Below are 26,978 nucleotides of genomic sequence, written 5' to 3' on the forward strand. Positions count from 1 at the left end.
TTTCCAGTGCCATGCATGGTAAGCAGTTCATCCAGTCCAAGAACGTTCTTGTAGCCCTGATTTTATAATGTGTTAAACAGGACTACAGATCCCAGCTGCAAAGAAAACAAGCATTTGCAATGCAATAAATATCGCATTTCGCGAGTTTGAGCTATTTATTTATTTTTTGTTTTTAAAACATAAATAAAACGCATCGTCATTTACAATGTCAATAGCTTAAACTCGCGTAAATGCGAGCCCTATTGAATTGCAAATGCTTGTTAACGTCAATTGCTTCGCATGTAGCTTCCATCTCAGTCGTAAGCTTCAAAAGTTTTTTTATGCGATTAATGATGTCCTATAGGTAGTAATCAAGGGTTCTTTTTTATAGACATGCACTTGGCATACACTCGGGGGCCGCCTCACCTTCCCTTTTACTGGCACCTCTTGCGTTATCGTTGCACAAGGGGATGGGGCACAAGCATGCCAGATGAGCTTCCCCTGAATTGAAGTCTCTGCTCAGCTGCACAACATCTTATGTACCAATACTGGTAATATGCGGGGTAACTGCTCGTGGGGTAAGTGCAGAAAGTATTTAGACTGCAACTTGTCTCAAAACAACTATCAGAGGATGCCACGGATATATTATTCTTTACACTCCAAAGATGCTCAAAGGATAGCACCGACCTACTTTACTGAGGCTGCCTGCAACCCACCGCTGCCTTTATGTGGTATCCGTCATATAAAAGAGGCAAGAGTGTGATGATGCATCCAGTGAAGTTTATTTATGTGCATCCAAATGGAGCACACAGCTGGAATACTGGCCCATGAAGGTGCAGAAAAGAGAGGCAGGGAGGCACTATTGTCCAGTCTGGGGTCCAGGTCGGAGTGCAGTACCGGACAACAGTAGAGCACCAAAGGGAGAGGGCATACTGGCAAGCATGAGGAGTTTTCAAAGGAAAACATCATTCGTTCACAACAGCATAAAAGTGTCACAGTACAACACTAGTTCAAGCCATTCTACTGACCTCCACCAAACTCCTCCACTGCTCCCCAGTCCGCCTACCCACCCTGTTGAGAGTTACCAGAAACCTCTAGCTCTGGACAAGTCCTACTGGGGGAGAAGTGTTGGGAGCATGAATGGCAGGTGAGGAGAGCAGAGCAGGGGAATGACCCCTGAGCTTAAGTGACCTCAGCTTAGTTAGGTGCAATGCGAGCACCTCGGTCGTCGAACTCCTGGCTGACTCGCCCTCTCCTCCGCTTCCCTCCCTCCTCTCTCTTTCCCTCCCCTCCAGAACTACTTGGCTGCCATTTGGCTTTGACAGTGTTTTTGTTTTTATATCGTGTCTGCCAGGTAGTTCTTAGATGTCTGTCTGCGACAGACCTCTTGTGGACCATTCCAAAAACGTAGTGGTCTTAGAGCCAACCCATTGCTACCATTGGTTGGCTTTGTTATCACTTTCATTTGCCTGCTTTGTATTCATTGGCTTTAGTGTCAATATCAGCAACACTCCCTATCCCACATACAGCAATATCATCAGTAAATAAACCACATGACACATTGTTTGTGGAGAAAATTGCTGCAGGTTTATTTGCAATCAAATATGCCAAACATGGTGGGTTATCTTACGGGCGATCCAAGGGCAGGCGAGGCCCTCCGCCTCCTGCCCGCCTGATGAGCCAAATTAACCTGTGGCCATCGCCAATCAGTGCTTACCGATTTTGAGAGGGGCCAACCCTCCCAGCAGTGGACCACCAGTCCAAGCCCTTGCTCACGCCGCCCAAAGGGGGCGGAGAGTTCCAGGCAGCCCTCAGTTGCTCAGGCCCACAACCACCATTAGGACTAACGGGGCACCGTCGCTCTTCCAGGGGACAACGCAAGGACATCCCTGGGTATACTAGGCTTTTGCACCATTGTTGTGCTCATGCAGAGGGTACCCATCTGTACCTTGCATCCTCTGGATCACCCTGTAACTCCACCTGCAACACAAAATAACACGTTAGTACACTTCTCCCACCCCAAACCCTGCACGTACGCCGGGTAAGCGGTAGGGAGGGAAACGGTGTAAATGGCAGCCACAAAGAGGCCGCCAGATGGGCAGGGAGATGCTCTTATACTGCATCCGACGCCATAACGGAAGGAACGAGGCACACGGACCCTTAGTGGGTCCCTGACAACTGGACTGACTCGTGTGTCCTCATTTAGCACTAAGGCAGCTGCCCTCTTAGGAGGGTCCCCTTCATGGACCACGGGCAGGCAACAGTCTTCCCATACTTATGTTTGTCTCTTCTCTGGAGCATGTCGTTCTTCCCATGCTTTGTACTGGGTGGTTTGTATTCTTCCACTGCTCACGTTCAGGAAACTATTTTTCTTTCAGCTTTCCATGAGACTGCAAGTGTTTTTAAGTGCTCTCCCTTGTGCTGATACCCCTCAGAACACCAGTGCCTCCCAACGGCAGTTGGCATCTAGGAAGAATGGTGGGCGGGCACATGGGTGGTGGGTGGTGGGTGCATGTATGCTAGGTGAGTTGCGACTGTAACTAAAAGAAATAGTCCTTTACCTTGCTTGTTGCACGACGTCCTGCTCCAGTTTGTGTTCTTGTGTTCTTGTCTCGTCCAGGCCTGCGGACTCCAGTAAATTCCCCTAACCAATCCTGGCGCTGCTCTCAGGCTGGTAACAAGCATGAGAGCTGCATTAGGATTTGAAAGAGCGGCCTCTCCCAGTGCTCCCAAGAGCACTGGAGTCGGATCTCTCTAATCATGCTGGCTAATACAGCTGGGTTGAAGAGGTTTAAAATGCACATGTGTGGCTGGACGTCACAAGACAGATGGTCAAAGAGAATTGTGCTTTTTAGACTATGGACAGGCAGCACGCCACTCCTCCCTGCTGCTGCCAGCACTCAGCAGGCCCCGCCCGTCCTGACACTCGGTTCTGGACAGGTTGACAAAAAATAAACTGGCATTTTATTTGTTGTCTCTGGGGCATTTCTGAGGGCATTTCGGTGGGGCAATGCTCCTCCGCCGAAATGTAAGAGCCCCCCTGGTGCCCCGACACTTCTTGCTGCTCCCTCATCCCTCCCCCAAGCTAATCTATTGCTTCCCCACTCTCAACTGTTCTTTTTATTTGGATTTTCCCTTGCCTAACCTACTGTGCCTTAGTTGCTTCCTCACCCTGCCACTTTCTGTTGCTTCCCATCCACGCTCCTCTGTTGTTCTCAAAACATTTGTGAAACAATTTTTTTTTCATTTACCGATCCAAAAGGTGTCCCCTACCAAACAAAAATGTTGCTCATACATCATCACACATACGCGCTCTATCAGGAACTGAGTCATGCAATATAGTTTCAGGAGTCTGTTTGACTGAATTTAGAGCATACAAGCCAACCCCTCAATCTGACAGCAGACTGCTGATTTCAGGGCTAGTCTTCCACCTCCCGATTCCTGCATACAGAAACCCGATTCAGAGTTTTGTAAAACTGTCAAAAATAAAATGTTGATATCTGTGATGACCACCCAAATAGCATGATGGTTCTTGCCCGTGTAGTCATCCTCTGGTCCTTCACGTGTCCGCTAAATCAGCTGCTGAGTCACCGTCTGATCCCTGATGATGACCCTGATCCACCCAACCAATGTGTAGGCCCTCGTCAGCTGAGCCAGTCTCTGATTCCTGAATAGGTCCTGAACAACCTAACCAGCGATTATTAAAGCGCCGCTGCACCAGACTGCGAATTATGATCATGCAACGTAATTACAAACAAAGATAGCTCTAATGGCGCTGTGTTAATGAAAACTGGGCTTGAAGGATGTTCTGCCAAATAGCACATTTGAAAGTTGCTTAAAATACTCTGCATTCCACTCCCCTAGTGCATCCCTCAGACAAGTTCCAAACAAAATGTATTGCTTCAGTTTGGTTCTTCAAGACACCCCCTGATGAAGGACTGTACGTGGCCTGAAACGCATTGCACTAGGGATTTGGAATTCACTTTTAAATAGAGAATGGATTACAAATAAAGACAGAATAATAATGGAAACAAGTTGATTTCCTTGATTACAACTATGACTAAAGAATTTTACACTGAAGAATCAAACAAAGAAACTTGGTTCGGGACTAGTGAATCAGGGATATTTCACTGTTGTTCCCAAGATCAGAAGCTGAAACCCCACATGTGCACCATTAACATTTAAAACAACATTAAGAAATGTAAATGAACAGAAGTCCTTTGATGCCAATACTTGAGAAATGCGGGCATGAAACCAGAGGGTTACAAATGTGAGGGCACATGTGGATTTTAGTATTTTGAGGCACAATATATTTTTGATAGGGCTCAAATTAATTAAAGAGGAGATACCTTTGCATAAGAACAGCGCCCCCTTTCCAAATTTGCTTACTAAGCCACCCGATCTTCTCTGGTGCGTAACAGCACCCTCATTTTAAACCAGTGACTTTTTTTTAGACTAATATGGGTTGAGCTTTTAAATCTTCTCAAGTGACTTTTTCCATATTTTTACAGCTCCCTTTAATCATATGAGATGTGTGTGGGTTAAAGCTCCCTGCCTCATTCCTATATTCTGCCAGATAAAGGCATGTTTAGCCATTCTTCTCACAACTCTACGAATGCACCTCAATTTTCACCTATACTATGACTAGTATTCCATCACTGCTCCATACAGAACTCTACCAACGCATCTGCAGAATGCCTGGTATTTGAGCACTGATCCACAAACAGCTCTAACATATTTGTGGCCACAGTAACCCTCACTGTTTCAGAACATTGACCATAGATCTGTATTAATGCAAACTGAAGTCTGACCCACAGCACCCTCAGCTGATCTGCTACTGCGATTCATGTATCTTTGCACTGCACATTAGTTCTAGCAGGCAGTGGTCTCATCAGAGAGCAGATAGAGGTGGTCCAAGAAGTGAAGGTGTTTAACCCTTTGCTCTCCTTCTGTCCTCAGGATGTCCAACTTCCAGGACATTGTGGGCCGTCTCAGGGCCAGCTTCGACTCCGGCAAGACCCGACCCATGGAGTACCGACTGTCCCAGCTTAATGCCCTTGTGAAGCTCCTTAAAGAGAACGCGGCTGCCATTAATGAAGCGCTGGCTCAGGACTTACGTAAGGTAAGACGGCTAAGTACAATGGATGTGCTCTAGCCTCTAGGTGGACATTAACAAGGCGATGGCACTAGCCTTGCTAATGAGAGAGGAGTTGTAGTACAAGGTGGAAGAGTGAACAGGACATACACAAGATGAGAGGACTGTAAGCCCAAAAAGGAAGGTGCACCAGGAGCCCTCTAATGAGACCCAGGCACAGGCCTATACACATGGTGAGGAGAAGTTCCAGTACAAGGGAAAGGAGAGAAGTATATAAGATGTTCATTAGTGAGGTGCTGGAAGAGGGAAGTCATACAGTGAGGGGTATGAGCATGTGTGCATTGGGGGTTTCAATTGAACTAACCATTGTAGCACTGTACAAATATGGGGTTAAAGGAAAGAAGTATAGAAGTGTGGGTCAAGGGAATTTATGCAGCAGGGTAAGTGGGATTAACAGCTGCCATTTAATAACTTGCTGTTTATACTTGGATGAGGCGTTTCGTTAGGAGCTTGGTGGACTTGGGGCAGGAAGGAATAAGGAGTTCTTAGGAGTTTATCAAGAGATGTTTGACGTTTAGTCCTTCTTGCTTTTGTTTGTGACCCAAGCGTTATGAGGTTGCGTCTGCTAGAATTATGTAACACCGGAGGGCTTAAGTTTAACACTGTGTAGGTGATGCATCATTCTTTGAAGGTGACAAAGGCTGGTTGAGAAGCCACTGAAATATCTATTGAGTGAATGAGATTGGGTCGAACCTTCTCAAATGCGGAGAGATTTAGGCAGATTATTTTTCACAGATGACAGTGAGCAAGTATGGCACCAGGCTTGTGCAGTCGTTTTTACATCTGATTCCGGGAGAAAAGTTTTCAAGTTCCTGCATGTGTCTTTTTTGTGGTGTGTGCTTTGAAGCTGAGGGTTGCTTTGCAATTGACCATTTGTGGAGTTTAGTGTCATTGGTCACGGGAACATTCCGTTCTAGCTAGTTCCTTTTGGTTGTCACTGGCAATTAGCACAAACAATGGGAACTTTTTAAAAACATATGTAAAGTAGTACTCCTCCAGTACTCTTACAGGCCTTTGAGAGTTATCCACAAAACATCTAAAATGGGATTAAGGTGGGGATATTCAGGCAATATTCATAAACAATTAGTACAGTTAGAAAGGACTGTGCCGTCTTTGCTCCTTTTCTAAAAGGAAGTTGGATGTTTGGGGCTGATTCCAATAAGTATGTTATAGTATGTCAAAGATTACTTTTTCCCATACTCCTAGATGCTTTTGTGAATCAGCCCGTCTGTCTTTGTGGTGCTCAGCTTTGTTTTTTTTTAAACTTTTCTTTTGATTAGGGTTAAACAGTAAAGACCAGTTACCACCATTTTGCCATTTAGGAGTGCTACAAAACAGCACAGCATGGTTACAGAGAATGTCAGCAGGAATTATTTATAATTCCTACGCCCCCCCCCCTTCTCTCCACAACCAAAGACCCCTCAAACGTCTCCAGGCAAAGTATACAACAGTCATCTGCACTGCTTGTTTGCGCAGTCTGTCTGATTGAACTCAACATAAAGCACAGTGTTCTCATCTCTTGAAGATTTATACGCAAGCTTTCAGTCTTGCACGACATGAGGTAGTAGGATGCCAGTTGATAATTAAGACAGTAATGGGCTGCAGAATGGCTGAAACTTGCTACATTGGTTACGAAGGATTCAGGATAATGTCCATGGTGATTACATTCCAGGGACATAAATGCCACCATTCTATGGTAGTTTCTTTTTTAATTCTGTTAGGAGGCTAAAGTTAGTTTCATCACACCCAGGCAATACCTCATTAGTTTCAAATCTGCTCTAAATTGATGTTCTAGGAGAAGCGAGTAGAAACCCAATATTATAAAGTATACGTCATTTGGAATAGGATATGCTGGGATTTCTCTAATAGCCACTAAAATGTCCTCCCAAAAGGATACAATGAAGGGTGAATGCCACTATATATGTTGAAAGATCCTCAACCCAAAACAATACTCGCCAGAAAAGTATGCTGGAAGATGGAAAGTACCTATGTAGTTTCGTTAGGTTCACATACTAATCAAGCATCACCTTGTAATAGGCTTCTATCCCATAGTTACTAGTTGAACCCATTCTCTAGTCCCGCCAAAAGAGTTTCCAGGCCATAGTGAATCTTTCTATTTTGTCCAGGTTTAAAGCCTGTTCACATCTAAGTGATTTAATGGTGTCCCAATAAAATAGGCGAACGATTGAGGTACCTTTCATCGAAGGGTTTAGGGATCTGAAAGAAGTAATAGAAGGGATGGAGATCAGGTGGAAATGGAACATGGAAAGGTTTTTTGGTTACATGTTATATCCCAGATTGTTAAAGTTACATTCATAGGAGTAATTAAGTAAACATCGATGAGTCTGACACACCTTGGCTTATACAACAAATGCCAGAGCAAGGTATCAGCCAGGACTCATTGTTGTGCCTTCTCCTTGCATGTCACCAAGAAGGTCTCAGATGTACAGTCACATATGAGTTCTTCTGCATGCTCCTCCAGCAACCATTCTTCATGTCTGCTTCGCCCAAATTCTGAGGTCTCTTCATACATTTCTTCATAGAGATTCTGTGTGGAGCGAGATGGTGGAGTTGCTTGTACAGTTTCTTACACCCACATCACTGCATTAACAGTGCCTCAGTTAGGGACATATCAGAAAGGAAAGCAATTGTGTCAAAACATCTTACAAGAAAATGAGAGAGGCGCACGCTAAAATGTATTTATTCCTGAATGATTCCAAATTTCAGGTGCTTTTAGACGTTTTTCCACATTTGTCAAGTGGTACCCTATTAAAGTCTAAATATACAAAGGAAATTCATAGATGATGTGATGGTCTTTATTTTGTCTTGTATTTGATTATAAAAGAACAGCATACCATCATGACGCTACAATGCCCTCTAGGAACTCATACGTGGGACTACTGATTCGATGAAGGATGACCTATCATATAGGTTGAAAGAAAATAGAACATATCTATAACTTTAGAAAATAAATATTTTTTGAAACATTTAATAGGTGTATACCAATTAAGTAAAAATGTAATTTGAAGGATATTTAACTCCCTGAAGAAGTCCAGCTGTTCCTGGGACGAAACGTATTTGCTGTGTTCTCTTTTATATTGAAATTACATGAATGAAATAAAGACTATCTTCTCATTTATGAATTGCCTTTGTATATTTGGACTATAGTAGCGTATCACTTGACAAATGTGGAATAACTTTTTAAACGCACCTGAAATTTTAAATAATTGAAGGATAACTACATTTTATTGTGTGCCTTTTTCATTTTCGTGTAAAGTGCTCCTTATGTTAAGGGTTTTGAAATGGTCAACCAAGGAAGCTGTGCACCAGTAACCTTGAACGACTTTGAGTGTGACAATATATATTGCAACCATTCTGATGTTGATTGATCAAAACATGCTTTCGTCCACAGCTCGGTGCTAGGCAGACAAACTTATAGTGTTACATACTACATGTAGCTTCCTAAACAGGAGAATGGAAGACTTTTTCTTTTCTGCACTACTAATTTTACCTGGTTTATTAAATGATATGGTGATCTCGAACACTCTGTTAGCTATATTCACAATTCTAAAAATATTTTGTTCTCAGGCTCCAAGTCTTTCACTTTCACAGTCTAAAGGATTAATGCATTTATACTTCTCTTATTTGCACTTCACGTACACTTCATTTTGCTCTTTAATTTTTTTACTTTCACTAGCTCAGTTTCTTTACATTCAGTTCCCTTCTCCCCACTGTCCTTACTCCCACCTGCTACAACCCTCCCCTCATCCTGTTTTTTCCCTGTGCATTGATATTGCTAATTCATTTATCTAATGTCTTCCTTATCCGTCTTGCTTCTAATTCATGTCTCTCCTACCCCACAGTCTATACTTACAATTTAGTTTTTTCCTTCTGTACTACACTTATACTTTCACCCTCGCTTCCTTCCTTTTCTCCTCATCATCTCATTTTGCAGTTTCACATCTTCACTTCATATATATCCCTTCTTCCTACGTTTTTTCCTTTTTGCCCTATCCATTGACCCTAAACCTACTAATTTTTCTTATTTGTTTCCCTTTTTTCATGGCTTATGCCCTCTTAGCCTGCATTCGAGGCAGAAGTGTCTGAGACCAGTTTGATAAACACAGAAATCAACTTGACTATCAACAACCTGAAAACCTGGATGAAAGATGAATATGTGGAGAAAAACTGGGTATGTTTTTAATGTGTATTTTGAATCAGGAAGGTTTGAAAAGACTGCCCTCTACCTGTAGGTGGCTTTGATTCTTAGCCACCAGTTGACAGCTGGGAGTGTGTTGACTTTGGCATTACTGACAGTACAGAGGTGCGGCACCTGAAATGTGATCATGAAACATAAAACTTCCTGTAGCTATATCCTTTCTCCATCATGGGAGATTGATTAATATTAACAACATTGACATATCTCCTACTAGGTGCCAGGTCCCAATATAATTATATAAAGAATTGTCTATTTCTAACATATTTCTAAAAAAAATCAATTTTTAATTAAAATAAATAAATACATTCTTTATTGAATTTCATATAATATAAATCAAGAACAACAATAGTTGTGGCATGAATTCATGAGGGTTACAGCACATCCGATTACCTCACACCTACAAGCCTACACACATCAACAGATATTAGACCCAACCCACATAAATAGCAATAACAGGTACAATGGCAGAGCACCATCACAAGGGGGTATGAAAATCTGGGTTGCAGCCAGCACCGTATCATCGAGCGGAATAGCATGGAGCACAGTATTGGACTTGTATCTTTGAATAGTGCCTGATGTGGAACTTCAGGAGATTCTGAAGGCTGCTCAGAGGAGGATACATGTGCCAAGATATAAACATGTAGATGTAACCCTATATCTCGGGGTCATGAAGTGGGAGGCAAGAGTTCGACATACTGTGTCAGTTGTTCACCATAGTATATTAGATCTGTAATCCAATCCTTAAACTTAGGTGCCCAAAAGGCGACTCGTCTCTTAGCAAGCAGTAGGGCTAGCGCTGCATACTCCCTATATCCAGCATCCAAATGGTTGACGTGCCCAAGAAGAGCCATGAGAGGAGTCAGCAGAAGTGCTTTCTCTATCAGGATGGAGAGCAGATCGTACCTCCTGCCAATATAATTGTTCTGGCCCATAGGACCAAGCCAGATGAAGGACATCTGCACTGAACATCCCATGTCTGGTGGAGGAATCTTCCAGCCTAAGACCGGTTTTAGATCTTGGCGGACGGGTTTTGCGCTCACAACAGTGACGGATATCCCATCCACTGAAATATAAATCCCATTACATCTTATGAGATTCATATTTCGGCAGACGGGATATCCATCACTGTTGTGACGGAGTAACCCATCTATCAAGATCTAAATCAAGCCCTAAGCCCAAACCTATGCAGTTTGACAGGAGTGTAGTACGCCCTGAGGAGAAACTTGTAATGCATAATTCTGAGTCTTCTACTTGATGCTATCTTTCCTGTCTGTGCACAAATATCGCCCTTGCTTATCCGTGAGTGCCCCCTCCCACCCAAGTTCTGTATTCCACTGGGAAGATGCCTGACCCCGATAGCCCGGAGATTCTGCCTATACAGTGCAATACAATGAGGAAACCAGGTGCCTACTTGGAGCAAATCATGTGAGTATTGACTATTGGGGTTCAGCTGGAAGGTCTGGTACAGCTGCATTAGTGTTACATTTCAGACAAATGTATGTGAAGACTTCCATGCAGGAGGCCGGCGCAACTGTCAGAATGGCAGCCTTTGAAATGAAGAGTTTGTTGTGGTACAATTCTCCCCAAGAATTAAAGCCCTGTCTCTTGTGCTGAATCCTACACAGGGACTCATGGGTGACTGGTAGCAAGGGATGATAGGTTAGTGGGCCCAAAGGGGAATACAGGGCCTTCTTGCCCACTTTACGACACAGTCTCTGCCAATCACCCGAGGTGCAAGCCACACAGGACGAGTAAATGGAGGGAGTACCTGATAAAGTACCTTAGAATGAAGTAGGAGGTATCGGGTCATATACCCTTGCTTGACAGCCAAATGGGGGAGAAACAGTGTGGAATGGTACAAGTGAACAGCATGGTGAGCCTGAGCACACCGGTAATAATGCACCATGTCCAGGGCTTCAAACCGAACCTCTTAAAAGAGTAATGTCTCTCCACAGATGCAAAACAAATGAATTGTGTTTTTAGTTTAATGGCCTTTTCAGCAGGAAGGTCATGTTCAAAAAGAGATATAATACCTTAGGCAGAAGCACCATTTTCATTAGGGCGATACAGCTAGCTAAAGACAGTGGCAAAAAAAAAAAAAACAGCGGGTGATTTGATGAGTGAGTGCAGAAAGAAATTAGAAGCTTACTTCCTCCCTGTCCTGGGAGACCATAAATCCTCAGATACTTAAGTTCTGCCGGGCACCACCGTAGAGGAAAGTACAGGTTGAAGGTATTGTGGCCTATCCGAGGGGAAAGAGCTGGGATTTCTCCCTGTTGAACTGAATGCACTGCAAACTGCTCTGCAACTACAAGGAGCAGCGCAGAGCGTAGCGCGCTCATAGGGGCGATATTGCAGGAGCTATTGCAAGCATTTTTTAAATTCCCGTTTTGTCATTTTGCTTTGTGCTAATTTCTTCCTTCTACCCTGTTTTTAAATCGGCCACTCACTTGCACTATAAAACTTGAAATACACCGTGTTTGGTGCGGGTCCTTTTCTCCCTCGAGCAGCACTGCGGCGGACATCTTGGGTGGGGGGTGAAGGCCCAGAAGCTTTGCACGGTCTAGTCGTCACAAGGACGCTAGACCGGTACTTAAACCGGGTAAACCAGGCGGCCTGCCACTGGAAACTACTCTGCAACTACAAGGAGCAGCGCAGAGCGTAGCGCGCTCATAGGGGCGATATTGCAGGAGCTATTGCAAGCATTTTTAAATTCCCGTTTTGTCATTTTGCTTTGTGCTAATTTCTTCCTTCTACCCTGTTTTTAAATCGGCCACTCACTTGCACTATAAAACTTGAAATACACCGTGTTTGGTGCGGGTCCTTTTCTCCCTCGAGCAGCACTGCGGCGGACATCTTGGGTGGGGGGTGAAGGCCCAGAAGCTTTGCACGGTCTAGTCGTCACAAGGACGCTAGACCGGTACTTAAACCGGGTAAACCAGGCGGCCTGCCACTGGAAACTACTCTGCAACTACAAGGAGCAGCGCAGAGCGTAGCGCGCTCATAGGGGCGATATTGCAGGAGCTATTGCAAGCATTTTTTAAATTCACGTTTTGTCATTTTGCTTTGTGCTAATTTCTTCCTTCTACCCTGTTTTTAAATCGGCCACTCACTTGCACTATAAAACTTGAAATACACTGTGTTTGGTGCGGGTCCTTTTCTCCCTCGAGCAGCACTGCGGCGGACATCTTGGGTGGGGGGTGAAGGCCCAGAAGCTTTGCACGGTCTAGTCGTCACAAGGAATCTAGACCGGTACTTAAACCGGGTAAACCAGGCGGCCTGCCACTGGAAACTACTCTGCAACTACAAGGAGCAGCGCAGAGCGTAGCTCGCTCATAGGGGCGATATTGCAGGAGCTATTGCAAGCATTTTTTAAATTCCCGTTTTATCATTTTGCTTTGTGCTAATTTCTTCCTTCTACCCTGTTTTTAAATCGGCCACTCACTTGCACTATAAAACTTGAAATACACCGTGTTTGGTGCGGGTCCTTTTCTCCCTCGAGCAGCACTGCGGCGGACATCTTGGGTGGGGGGTGAAGGCCCAGAAACTTTGCACGGTCTAGTCGTCACAAGGACGCTAGACCGGTACTTAAACCGGTCATGCTGACGCGCAGCGGTCACGCGCTGCGGGCTCGCCAGAGCATCGCCGGAGTCACGCCAGAGTCCAGCCCGTCTGCGCCCATTCCGCGCACGGACGGGCTCCGGGGCCAGGACTCCTGGCCACCGGATAGTTTACTCGTCGGAGGAGCTGTTCCAACTAGATAACGGTGAGCCGCTATCAGACCTTGCAGTTCTGGCAAAGCTGAATAAGTATGCCATCAAACGACCCTACAATGGCAAGCTTAGAGCCCAGCCCTCTCCTTTAAAGCTAGCCAGTCTAAATACTAGGTCGCTCCATAAACATTATGTGGAGATTTATACCCTGCTTCAGGATAATGACATTGATGTTCTGACTCTCACAGAGACCTGGATGGGTGATAACTCCATACCAGATATTATTGCGGCTCTCCCAATTAACTATGATGCGATATGGCACAACCGTGCAGGAAGTGCACGGGGGGGGGAGTAGCGATCCTATTTAAAAAAAATCTGTCAGTAGGAAGAATATTGTCAGAAACAGTGGACCTATCTGACCTGCTAGGGGTAAAGATTACCTTGAATAATTCTTGCCTGGTAGTCTTGTCGGTCTACTGTCCACCTAATTCTACCCCACTATTCAATGATCTATTTGCTCCCATTATGTCTGACCTCTGCACGAGATATGTGCGGGTCCTTTTCTCCCTCGAGCAGCACTGCGGCAGACATCTTTGGTGGGGGGTGAAGGCCCAGAAGCTTTGCACGGTCTAGTCGTCCCAAGGACGCTAGACCGGTACTTAAACCGGGTAAACCAGGCGGCCTGCCACTGGAAACTACTCTGCAACTACAAGGAGCAGCGCAGAGCGTAGCGCGCTCATAGGGGCGATATTGCAGGAGCTATTGCAAGCATTTTTTAAATTCGCGTTTTGTCATTTTGCTTTGTGCTAATTTCTTCCTTCTACCCGTGTTCTGGCCACCGGCTAGTTTACTCGTCGGAGGAGCTGTTCCAACTAGATCTCGGTGAGCCGCTATCAGACCTTGCAGTTCTGGCAAAGCTGAATAAGTATGCCATCAAACGACCCTACAATGGCAAGCTTAGAGCCCAGCCCTCTCCTTTAAAGCTAGCCAGTCTAAATACTAGGTCGCTCCATAAACATTATGTGGAGATTTATACCCTGCTTCAGGATAATGACATTGATGTTCTGACTCTCACAGAGACCTGGATGGGTGATAACTCCATACCAGATATTATTGCGGCTCTCCCAATTAACTATGATGCGATATGGCACAACCGTGCAGGAAGTGCACGGGGGGGGGGGAGTAGCGATCCTATTTAAAAAAAATCTGTCAGTAGGAAGAATATTGTCAGAAACAGTGGACCTATCTGACCTGCTAGGGGTAAAGATTACCTTGAATAGTTCTTGCCTGGTAGTCTTTTCGGTCTACTGTCCACCTAATTCTACCCCACTATTCAATGATCTATTTGCTCCCATTATGTCTGACCTCTGCACGAGAAAATCCTCATAAGGATTTGGCTACACGCCAATTGGATACCATAATGTCTTCTTTGAGCTTCAAACAACTCGTGGAAGTACCCACACACATCAAGGGTCACACCCTTGATCTTGTATGGACCTCAGATCCAAACGTGATTCTCAGAGACGTTCTACCATGTATATGGACTGACCATTATTTAGTGAACTGTGAAGTCCACATTGATGGCCATTTAAGTCACTTGTCTCGGGGAGTTAGGAAAATCCGTAAATGGAATGATGTTGATTTAAAAACCCTGACCGAGACATTTCCGAAAGTGGCCCGACCTTTTGGTGCTGGAAGCAACTTGGACCTGGAATACACGGATTTAACGTGGAGCTTGTGTCAAGCTATCGATCAGATAGCACCTGAAAGGACACAGCTCATTAAAGAACCAGGCAAAGGAGCCCCATGGTTCACCCCGCTCCTGAGGGAACATAAAAGGAAGCTCCGGGCTTCGGAGAGATCCTGGAGGAAAACTAAACACGACATAGCTAGGGATCAGTATAAAGTCTCCCTTCATATGTATAAAAAACTTATACTGCAAGCAAAGGCGGAGCATTATGAGTCTCGCTTAAACAAGGCTGGGAATATCCAGAAAGAGACCTTGAAAATCCTATCTGAGCTGAGCAAGAAACCGGAAAGCTCAGAAATTACTATAAATTGTAATACCTTTCAGGGATATTTCCTAGAAAAAGTGGAGAACATCATCTCGGAAATAAAAAGTAATACAGTGAATAGGCTTGTCCAACACCCTGACCCCTATAATCCCACTGATTGTACTATTGTGGAGTTCCCAGAGATAGATGTGCTGAGTTTGGAGCAATTGATGGGTAGACTAAATCTGGTTCCCCTGCAGACCCGTGCCCCCCTAGTGTATTTCGCGTGGCACGCCCCATTTTGGAGGAGCGCATTATCTCTCTCCTTAATAGATCACTAGAAACGGGGTACATACCTGTTGAATTTAAGGAAGCGCGAGTTAGGCCCCTGTTGAAGAAACCCGGTGCGGACCCTACGGTCTTGAAGAACTATAGACCAATCTCCCAGCTGCCCTTTCTTTCTAAGATTCTAGAACAGCATGTCCTGAAGTCTCTATCTCTTCACTTGGAGTCTCATTGTCTACTCCACGAGCGACAGGCAGGGTTTCGAGCACATCACAGCACCGAGCTGGTGATGCTCTCGGTGCTGGATGAATTAAGAGGCATGGCTGACATTATGAAACCGAGCGCCCTGATTCTTTTAGATCTGTCAGCGGCGTTCGATACTGTCAGCCATGCCCTGCTCCTGGAAAGACTGGACGACTTTGGGGTCAAAGGCTTGACTTTTAATTGGCTGCAATCCTTTCTTTTGGGAAGGACACAGAGAATACAATTGGGGGATTTGATATCAGATGTGGGGACCTTAGAGTATGGGGTGCCACAGGGCTCCGCATTGTCCCCACTACTGTTTAATCTTTACCTACAACCTCTGATTGCATCTCTGGCCAATATGGGCTGCAGAGTTTTCAACTACGCTGATGATACTCAGCTTGTACTGAGTATCGATAACACAGAGGCCGCGCAGTCCCAAGCGCAGAATATCTTGAGGTATACGGTTGGGTGGATGACTGGAAATCTGCTGAAGATCAATCCGGACAAGACCGAGCTATTGGTAATTCCATCTACCACCTCATCTTGGAGCTATCTCTACTGGCCACAGGAGTTAGGGCCAACTCCGAAGCCGAGCGCAAATGTAAAGCGCTTGGGGATTAAGCTGGACTGTGACTTGTCAATGGGCAGCCAAATCTCCTCTGTTGTTGGGAGCTGCACGAATATCATCAGGCAGTTACGCAAGCTAGCCCCCGTTCTCTCTCAGTCCATGTTGCGAACAATTGTAGCGGCGACAATTATTTCAAGAATAGATTATGGGAATGCCCTTTATCTAGGCCTCCCCAAAACTCTGACTAATAGACTGCAAGTTGTGATGAACGACGCGGCGCGATTGATTTTTAGACTCCCCAGAAGGACCAAGGCTTCTCCCCTACTGCAGAGCCTGCATTGGCTCCCCATAAAAGAGAGGGTAGAGTTTAAGAGTCTATGCACGGCCCATTAGGCAATTTATGGCCATGCACCTGTTTACATTGGAGACCGTCTGAAAGTGTATAGCCCAAAAAGAACACTCAGATCTTCTGATTCTCAGTTGCTGGTCTGCCCTCTGTACAAACTGGTAACCAAGGGAGGGAGAGCCTTCTCAGTGCTGGTCCCTCAGCTATGGAATAAGCTGCCTGAGGGGCTACGCAGAGAAGTGAATCTCCTGCGGTTCAGAAAGTCCGTAAAAACATTGCTGTTTGGAAAGGTTCTGGGTGCAATGTAACTTGGCTGCTGCACTACCTCTTTGTGTTGCATGAAGTTATTGTATAAATTCCATCGATTTCCGAGCGCCTAGAGACCTGTAGGTGATTTGGCGCGATATAAATCTAAAATAACAATAACAATAACAATGCCTGACAACCCGCTGAACTGGACAAACTCCCTCAAGATGTGCAGACTTGAATGAATAAGGTAATATCATCAGCGTAAAGAGAAATTAACAGGTGTCGCCTAGGGTAGGGTAGAACATAGTTGCACTAGTGCTGCCTCAACTTTGAGGTTAGCGGCTCAACCATGAAAGCAAAAAAGTAAAATCAATAACAGGCAGCCCTGCTGCATACCTAGTCTAGTTACAAAGTGGGTGAAATTGTGTAGTGACGAGGTGAGAATAGAGGAGTGCAATGCAAGGCAGAAAGGGATGGGGAATCCCATCCGGTGAAGAATGGCCTCCAGGTAGTCCCATTCAAGAGAGTTGAACACGTTTGTAGTGTCCAAGAAGACCTTCACTGCTGCCAGGTCTGGATCAATATCCTGCAGCACTGCAAACAGAGTTCGTAAGTTGTAGGCGGTGGAGCGTCTGGGGATATAATCCGACTAGTCGGGCAGACCAGAGAGGATCATAAGAGGACCAAAGCCAAGATATCTGCATAAACCTTATAAAATTCAGCAGATAGACCATCGGGCCCCGGTGCTCTACGGGACTGTAACTGCTGTAGGGCCTCCCTGACCTCTATAGGTAAAATCATGTTCAAGGAAAGTGCGCTGTGTGTTGCTAAGCCTACTCAATGCTACATCCTCCAAGTAGGAACCCATCTTCCAAGTAGGATCCCATGCGGCGGCAGATCATTCTCCAACCTCACCGCCAAGACCTGGAACACCCTCCCCGTCCACCTACGGCAGAACCAAGACCTGCTGACCTTCAGCATAGGGGACAGAGTCTGGGTCACTAGCCAGTGACCAGGAAGGAACCAGGCAATGTCGCGATGAAATCAGGTGAAGAGGTGAAGCTTGTCTCTGCAGCCACGAGGACCAGGAGGTGTCCACAACGACCAGGAGCTTGATTCGAGCTGCCCCACAAAGTATCTAGTTGACTGCTGTGTCGGTATCTGGATTGGACCCAACAATCCTTGGCAAACACAATCCACGCAGGAAGGGAAGATTGGCTTCAAGTCTGACCAGCAAGGTCTGTGGAGCTTCTCCTTTGTAGGGAAGCTGGAGCAACCAGGAAAGCAGTTTAGTTTCAAAGGTTCGTCTTCAGAGGACTCACTAGCCAGCGGGCTAGCAACCGGGAAGACGCATTGAGCTGAAATGCAAGAGCGGGCCCATGCGGCACTCGTGGAGTGTGGAGGGCTGAGCTCAGGTGCAAATGTCGCTCGGGTCTGGGGCTTCTCGTACCCCAATGCACAAGTGCGAGGGTGCCTCGGTAGTTGCACTGTTAGCAAAATGCAGGATGTCCAGGGTGTCCAGTCCCACGTCTCTCGTGTCCGCCATGGGTCTCAGTTTTGCTGTGGGTGTTGGTCGGAGTCAGAGAAGTCTGAGAGTCCAGTTCCTAAGTCGCTGAGTCTTCGGGATCCGTCGGGAGCGTCGACAAAGCAGACCGGCAAGTTACTGGTGGTGCCTGTTTGGTCTGATTAGCAGGACCACAGCCACACTAAAGTCGAAAAACCAGAGAATCACAGCAAAAAGTGGGGGTGACCATAGGAGGCCGACCCTACTCTCCTGCACAACCCCACCCCAAATGGAGGGACGTTAAACTAACCTTGACCAGTTGAGTCTTCATGTTCTAAGTGGAAATATCTGGAGAGTCCATCTGCATTGGCATGGTCAGACCCAGGTCTAAGTTCCACTGTAAAGTCCATCCCCTGTAGGGAAATGGACCACCTAAGCAGTTTGGGATTTTCACCCTTCATCTGATTTAGCCACAAGAGGAGCTTATGGTCTGTCTGAATCTTGCAGTGAGTACCAAACAAGTATGGCCTCAGTTTTTTCAGGACCCAAACCACAGCAAAGGCCTCCCTCTTAATAGCTGAGCAACGTTTCTCTCTAGGGGTCAGCCTTATGCTAATCAAAGCTATTGGCTGGTCTTGACCATCTTTATTCAGTTGTGAAAGAACAGCTCCTACACCCAACGCAGAAGCATCTGTTTGGACAATGAATTCTTTGGAGTAGTCTGGACTTTGCAGAATAGGTGCAGTGCACATGGCCTGCTTCAGGTCATCAAATGCCTTTTGACAGCTTACTGTCCACTGAACTATCTTTGGCATTTTCGTGGACGTTAAGTCATTAAGAGGAGTCAATTTCAATTTGTAATCTTTATTCGGTTCCTAAAAAGACACCATAAAAGCAAAAATACAAAGTACACACAAAATATTTAAAAACGATAATGATTTTCCATTTAAAAAGTTATAAATGTTAAGATTATTTGACACTATGAAAAGACCAGGGGATCCTGAATTTAAATGTTCATGGGGACGAGAAATGTTAGGGGCCAGTTTCTCTAGTGTTCCTTAGTCGTATTGCCATCCGAATAAAATTTATGGTGCAAAAAAGGGTATAAGCATCCTCCGCTTCCTGTAAGAACCTCAGGGCCAGTCTTGCATGTTTAAACTTTAAGTCTTTCAAAATCCCCACTAAGAACTTGCGTCTTGGGACGGTATAAAATGGGCACAGTAAGACAAAGTGAAGGGTATCCTGCGGAGACCTGTGGTCGCAGCCGCAGGTACCCTTCTCCTCCACTGTGTGAGTGAACCCAGCCGGGACCGCAAAGAGGTGATGGAGCATGTTAAATCTGAAACGGGTCATGACGTAGCGATCCTGGGCGTTATACATGACCCTTAAATAAGGTTCCATGCCGTGCTTCGCTGTGAGTTCATTATAAGAAAGATTAGTGGGTTTATGGTTTTCTTTTTTTGCCCTAGATAACTTAAGCTGTGCCGGAAAGAGTTTTTTCACAAGGGCCTTGCTTTCAGGTGTTAGAGAGTCTGGGGATGTGAAGAAGTTGATACAATCAATCTCTGCTAATGATTTCTTGACATATTTCAGCCAGGGGATGGTTTGACCTTTGTCTCTTTTGAGGCAGTCCAATATAATTTGTCTTGTTAGGGCCGCATCTGGGTTGGTCCATACTTTGACCCATGCCAGGAGAGGTTTGATTTTGATCCTGTCTTCTATAAAGGTTTCTCCCACTTCTTCGTGGATGATGTGGGCCGATACACTCTGGGGCACTTTCAAAATTCTTCTCAAGAATTTGTTTTCTTCTGTCTGGATCTGCTGTACTTTATTATCCAGAAAGCCCCACACTTCTGCCCCATAGGATACTTTCGCACAGCAAATTGACCTGTACAAGTTCAGTATTTGTTCTGGAGACCATTTTCCTAGTCTTTGCCCGTACCCCATGATGGCTCCTACTGAAGCTGCCAGTTTCATAGAATGCTTTTCTACCAGAGGTTTAAAGGTAAGGTGGTGATCGAATAGTACCCCCAGGTATGAAAAGGTCTTGACCTGGTCTATTTTGTGTGACCCAATGTGATAGGTGAAGTTCCCTTTTGTCAGTTGCCCTGATGACATAATATAGGATTTTTCCAGGTTTGTCGCCAGGTCCAATTTGTCCATGAACGTGACGAACCCGTCAATCAGTTTTTGCAATCCTAAAGGGGTTCTGGCAAGCAAAACCACGTCATCGGCGTAGAGTAGTACAGGCACCGCACGATGACCGATTTGGGGTGAGTCCACCTTAAGTTTGAGGAGGTCTTTTTCCAGCGAGTTAATATAGATAGAAAAAAGAAAGGGCGCGAGGATACATCCCTGCCTTACTCCACTAGTGCAGGTGAAGGGGTCGGTCTTTTTTCCCTCTTGGTTGTATCTCACACTTGCGGTGGTGTTCCGGTGGAGATTTTGCAGGGTGTCGACTAGTGGTTGATCCACTCCTAGTTCTAACAGCATGGACCAAAGCTTTCTTCTATTTACACGGTCGAAAGCCGCTGAAAGGTCCATAAACCCCATGTGAATGGACCCCTTCCCGGCGATGGTATATTTAGCTATCAGGAGATATAAGTTTAGGCATTGATCGGTGGTAGATCTACCTTTCCTGAAGCCATATTGGATTTCCAAGAGGACTTGGTGCTCCTCGGCCCAGTCTTGCAGCCGCTGTAGAATGACTCGCCCCAATACCTTTGCTGTCACATCAATTAGAGAAATGGGTCGGTAGCATTGAGGGTCATCACGGTTCCCTTTTTTGTAAATGGGAACTATGGTCGCCGTTGACCAGGACTGAGGCAGACCTGCCACCACTGCCTCGTTTAATACCCTGGTAAGCAAGGCGCCCATAGATCAGGTCTGCTTAGGAATAGGTCTGGTGGAATTCCGTCCGGACCCGGTGCCTTGTTTTTACTGAGCCCTGCTATTCCCATTTCGACTTCTTTCAGGGAAAAGTCTAACTTGGCCGGCTGAAAACCCCTAGGTGCATCCTCCAGAGTTAGGTGACTTGAGTGATTGTATAGGCTCTGAAAGTGGTTCTGCCATTGTTCCGGCAGAATGATGTTCATAATTTTTGGTGCCCCTTGGTCCTGGAAACATGGGGAATTAATCACTTTCCAGAAACTTGCGGAGTCTTTCCTTTCCGCGGCGTCCCTTAGATCTTCCCAGGCTTGATTTTGTAGGCTTTGCTTACGTTTCTTCAGAGCTTTATTATATTCAGCTCTGTTCTGTGCCACCATTATCTTATCCCTTGGTTTGGAGTGGAGGCTATCCTTCAGTTTTTTAAGCGCCTTGGTGCAATTCGAATCAAACCAGCGGGGATTTGAGGACGTTTTATTAGACCCAGTAGACTTTAGGGAGTTATTTACATGTTGCGCAATTTCTTCGAATGCCCTGACCACCAGAACGCCAACCACACTTGGATCAAGGCATTTGTCTATTGCTTCTGAGGCCTCTGTTAGTAATTGTTTGTAAAATCTGTCCCCATCAATTTTGGCCCATTTGATTCTTCTTCCCTGATCCACTGCTTTTTCCATGATGTCAGGTCTCTTTAGACACGAGTTAAAATCAAAACCTCCAATTGTGATAATGACCGGGTTGTGGTCACTAAAGCTGCTGGCCTCTATAAAAGTATTGCTGATGTTTCTTTTTAATATGGGAGAGACTAAAACAAAGTCAATGTAGGAGTGGCAACCTCTTCCTTTGTATGTTGGGGTTAGTTCCCCTTTTTCGCCCAGCACAACAAGGTCTAGAGTTTGAGTCAGGTTATGCCTTTTCGTTAGCCTCTCTAAGTCCCATCCCTCTTTTGAGTGAATGAAGTGTGGGCCTTTCATTATGGTGCATCTTGACCAGTCTTTGTTGAAGGGTTTTAGTTTGTCACAAAGGTGGCAGTTAAAATCTCCCATTAGTATTAAGCTTGGGAGGTTTGGTGTCTTATTTAAAAAATTCAAATTTCTTAGGCAGGCTTCCAGCTCATTTACGGCTGTTCCCTTATCCGTCGTTCCAGGAGCATTGTACCAGTTGACTAGACAAAAGGTTAGTCTTGGTGAGCCGAACCTTAATACTTGGAGGTTATATGAGGCCCATTTAATATTGGACCAGGTGCCCTTAATGTCTAGATTGACATATATAACAAGTCCTCCGCTGGCTCTCCCCGAGTATGATTTTTTAGCTGGGACAAGAAAACTTTTATAGCCATCCAAGCTGTAAACATTTAGTTCGGTAGCCCAGGTTTCTTGCAGGCATATGATTTGGAATTTGGTTATATAGCTGAGCCATTCCTGGGATTCAAATGTGGCCGCTAATCCTTCAATGTTCCAGGATACAATTTGTAAGTTTTCTTGGGTCATTTCCTTTGGAGTTCCTTTTGGGTCTCCTGATGGGAGCATTGCATGTTTTCCCGCTTCCGATGAAGTGACAGGGCTGGGCTGTATACTGCCAGAAGCAGCTAATCTACTCTGTTTAGCAGTGGTCCTATATTTTGGGGGATTTATCCGCTCTCCTTTTCCCCAGCTCGGGTTCGTCGATTTGGTACTGCCTCCATTACTGGGCACGGGTTCTGGTCCCTTTCCTGCCCCCATTCTCATTCCTGTTGAGAGTGTGCTTACCTCCTTCCGCCTTGCGATCATAGGGGGTTGTTTATCCCATCCCTGTCAGTCGACCTCTTCAAGTGTGCTGAACCTGTTCCAGTGTGCATGCTGCATTAAAAAGGAGTCATAATTTGGAACAACAAAGTTTGGCCTTTGCCACTGGGGTGGTCCATATTGGGGGCCCATATTGGGTGTTCTAGTCGGTGGTGGTCTGTTGCTCTGCCTGGGTCTTTGAAATGCGAAAGGGTAAAAGTAGGATAAATGTACCGGATGAATTTGTGAGCGGGTATAGCTCGGCGGGGCATTACAGATAAAGTTGACTGCTGCCATATCCCTGAAGTTCACCGTGATTATGTCCCCTGCTATAGTCTTGGTGCCTTTGCCGATCCACTCCCCCCTTCTTACTGAAAGGATTTCCCCATGGATATTGGGGGGCAGTGGTCTATGTATTTCTAACCACTGTGCACATTTGTTTTTTAGCTCTACTTGTGATTCCCGTTGGCCCTCCCTTAAAGGTGGGACTCCTGTTAAAACCACTACAAAGGGTAATGCTTCAGGCGGGAGGTTAATTGTCCTGAAGCGAGTTGCTGTTTTGTGCTCTTTAATAGCTGTTGTAGGAGGAGTCGCATTGGTCTTCGGGTTCGCTTTGGGGGTTTGAGCGGTGTTTCCTTCCAATGTTTGAGAGGGTCCAGGGGGTGGTTTATTATTTTCAGTAATTGTTTGTTTTTTATTTTTGCCTGTATTCGGTGTGGTAGCAGCCTTTTGTGTATCTTTGGTACTTATTTGTGTGCCTCTGTTGGAGATCTTTGGTGCCGTGTCCGGTGTTGTAGCGGCCTTATCTTTGGTTAGTCTTTTAGTTATGGCCTCATTCTGTTTTGCTGGGCCACCTTCTTGTGCTAATTGGACTTTCGAGCCGAACCCCTTATTATTTACGAGTGATGTTAATCTATCGACTTTGGCTATGAGGGGTTTTATCAGCACAGTAATGGAGTGCTCCAGGTCCGTTTTGAGGTCAGCCACCATGTTGGTGATCCAACAGGGTATTCCTGGTGTAGTTGGATTTACAGGCGTTACCAAATTATGATTTCTAGATTTTAGTGATCCTTTTTTGCCCCCACATTTCGGGCCTTCCTTATACGAGGTTTTATCTGTAATATTTAAATTCTTATTATGGTTCTTTGTTTGTTCACCAGTTCTCTCACTACAAATTTCGTCGGGCACCTGGGCACAAGGGAGGTCGACGAAAGAAGAGGGGGTGAGGGGCAGGCTAGTTTCAATTTCCTCTTCCAAATCTCGGGAAGCTTCAGATAGATTAATAAGGGATTCCTGGGTTTCTTGGACAACGATCACGGGTGGTAGTGACATCCTTCTTTCAGTGTTTGCGATGGCGTTTGAAACCGCCCCTATGGTTTGTTGGAGCATCTTGTCGATAGCGGTTAAAGTTGGTAAAGGCGGAGGCAGATCCATTTTAGATTTTGTGCTTGATCTTAAGATGGGCATCTTTGACTTCTTGGCCGTCTTCCTCATAGTCTACCATGCAAAGTGCAAAAACAGTGAATGGGTTTGACTGATGTAAGTAAGTCCAGATATAATGCCTGTTATGCAAAATGCGATTGGCGAATGTTAGGGGGGCGACCCAGCCCGGCCTCTTCTGGCCTCTGAGGGCCACAGAGGGCCCGCCCTTTGCCCGGGCTTCGCTCGGCGTCCCGCTCGCGTCCCGCTGAGCGGTAGTGCGCTGTTCTTAAAGGAGGCGTTGCAGCCGGGGGCGTGTCTTGCTGGGGGCGCGGCCGTGCACACCTGTGCAGCGCGGGGACTCCTGGTCTATGGAGTCCCTGCGGCGCGCGCCCACAGTTACCTCACGCAGTTCTCTCTTCCTACCGGATGCTCTCCGGCGCTCCTGCTGCCTCAACCCCACACCAAACGCCGCGCAGCGGCACCCGCGAAGCGGGTGCTGCAAGTTGTTGAGCGGCGATATGGCGGTCAATCCCTCCTGGGACACGGGGAGGCTGCAAGGCTGGATGGCGGTTTCCCAGTACACTTCGTCAGCTAATGGCGGCGTCCAGGTACAATTCCTCTCACATAAGAGTCCCATTAAGAGGAGTCACAATGGATCCATAGTTCTTAACAAACTTCCTGTAGTACCCAGACAGGCCCAAGAAAGCTCTGACATGTGTCTGGGTGGTGGGAGGAGTCCAGTCCTTTATGGTCTGGATCTTGCTCTCCAATGGTTGAACCTGACCTCCACCTACCAGGTGACCTAGGTATACTGGCACTTGCTAGCCTTGATAGTTAGTCCTGCCTTCTGCAGGGCCTCCAAAACATTCTTCAGGTGGATCAGGTAATCTTCCCAAGTGGAGCTAAAGACAGCAATATCATCAAGATAAGCTGCACAGTAGTCATCCAGACCTGAGAGGACTTGGTTCACCAACCTTTGGAATGTGGCAGGTGCATTTTTCAGACCAAATGGCATTACCACAAATTGATAATGTCCTCCTGGGGTTGAAAATGCTGTTTTGGCTTTTGCATCATCAGCTAGTCTGATCTGCCAGTAGCCAGCTGTCAAGTCAAATGTACTCAAAAACTTGGCAGAAGCCAATCTGTCAATGAGCTCATCTGCTCCTGGTATTGGGTGGGCATCTGTCCTAGTGACAGCATTGAGGCCTCTGTAATCCACGCAAAACCTCATCTCTCTCTTACCAACTTGGGTGTGAGGTTTAGGCACCAGGACTACTGGACTGGTCCAAGGGCTCTCTGAGGGCTCAATGACTCCCAACTCCAACATCTGTTGGACCTCTGTCCTGATACAGTCCCTAACATGATCAGGTTGCCTGTAGATTTTACTCTTCACAGGCAGGTTGTCACCAGTGTCCACCTCATGGGTGCACCAGCTAGTCTGACTTGGAGTCAGTGAAAACATATGTCTGTAGGACTGGAGAACTTGTCTGCAGTCCCTCTGTTGCTGATCAGTGAGGCTGCCTGCCAAGGCTACACCATCAACTGATCCATCATCAGGGTTCTGAGAAAGCAGGTCTGGGAGAGGCTCACTCTCTTCCTCCTGTCCCTCATCTGAAGCCATGAGCAAGCCCATGTCTGCCCTGTCAACATATGGTTTCAATCTGTTGACATGAAGCACCCAGTGGGGGCTCCTGGGAGTTCCAAGATCAACCAAATTGGTTACCTCTCCCTTCTGTTCAACAACAGTGTGGGGTCCAGACCATTTGTCTTGGAGTGCTGCTGGGGCCACTGGCTCCAACACCCACACTTTCTGCCCTGGCTGGTAAACAGTCCGCACAGCCTTTTGGTCATGCCAGGCTTTTTGGAGTTCGTTGCTAGCCTCAAGGTTTTTGGATTACTTTTTCATATACTCAGCCATCCTGGAGCGGAGACCAAGTGCATAATCCACAATGTCTTGTTTAGGCTTTTTGAGAGGTAACTCCCATCCTTCCTTCACCAGACAAAGGGGTCCTCTTACAGGGTGCCCAAACAGAAGTTCAAAAGGGCTGTAGCCGACCCCGTTCTGTGGGACCTCTCTATAAGCAAACAAAAGGCAGGGCAGAAGGATTTCCCATCTTCGCCTAAGCTTTTCAGATAAACCCTTGATCATGTCCTTTAAGGTCTTGTTAAATCTTTCAACCAGACCATTGCACTGTGGATGGTAGGGTGTGGTGAACTTGTAGTTCACTCCACACTCTTTCCACATAGCAGTCAAATATCCAGACATAAAGTTTGCACCTCTGTCTGAGACAACCTCCTTCGGAAAACCCACTCTTGAGAAAACTCCCAGGAGGGCTCTTGCCACAACAGGTGCTGTTGTGGTCCTTAGTGGAATAGCTTCCGGGTATCTGGTGGCATGATCCACTACCACCAGAATAAACCTTTTTCCCAGATGCTGTTTGGGGATCCATTGGACCAACAATGTCTATCCCAACTCTCTCAAAGGGAACCCCCACCACAGGTAGTGGTATTAGGGGGGCCTTTGTGGTGCCACCTGATTTGCCACTGGCTTGGCAGGTGACACAGGAGCGACAAAACTCCTTGGTATCTTCTGACATGTGGGGCCAGTGAAAGTGAGGGACAAGCCTGTCCCAAGTCTTGTTCTGGCCA

The 26,978-nt window shown here is 46.0% G+C and overlaps 1 protein-coding gene across 7 annotated transcripts in view; it reads left to right on the plus strand.

The window, feature by feature from the left end:
* The window catches only part of LOC144771188 (aldehyde dehydrogenase family 3 member B1-like), a 1,013,654-nt gene that overhangs the window by 704,441 nt on the left and 282,235 nt on the right, over window positions 1–26,978 (plus strand). For all 7 annotated transcript variants that reach the window (XM_078655887.1, XM_078655933.1, XM_078655870.1 and 4 more), the window contains 2 exons: window positions 4,939–5,101; window positions 9,216–9,326. In XM_078655887.1, coding sequence (XP_078512013.1) covers window positions 4,940–5,101; window positions 9,216–9,326 — 273 coding nt within the window. In that variant the 5' untranslated portion in view covers window position 4,939. The remainder of the gene's footprint in view (window positions 1–4,938; window positions 5,102–9,215; window positions 9,327–26,978) is intronic.

This window comes from Lissotriton helveticus, chromosome 1_1, assembly GCF_964261635.1.
Source record: "Lissotriton helveticus chromosome 1_1, aLisHel1.1, whole genome shotgun sequence".
In the NCBI taxonomy this organism is placed as follows: Eukaryota; Metazoa; Chordata; class Amphibia; order Caudata; family Salamandridae; genus Lissotriton; species Lissotriton helveticus.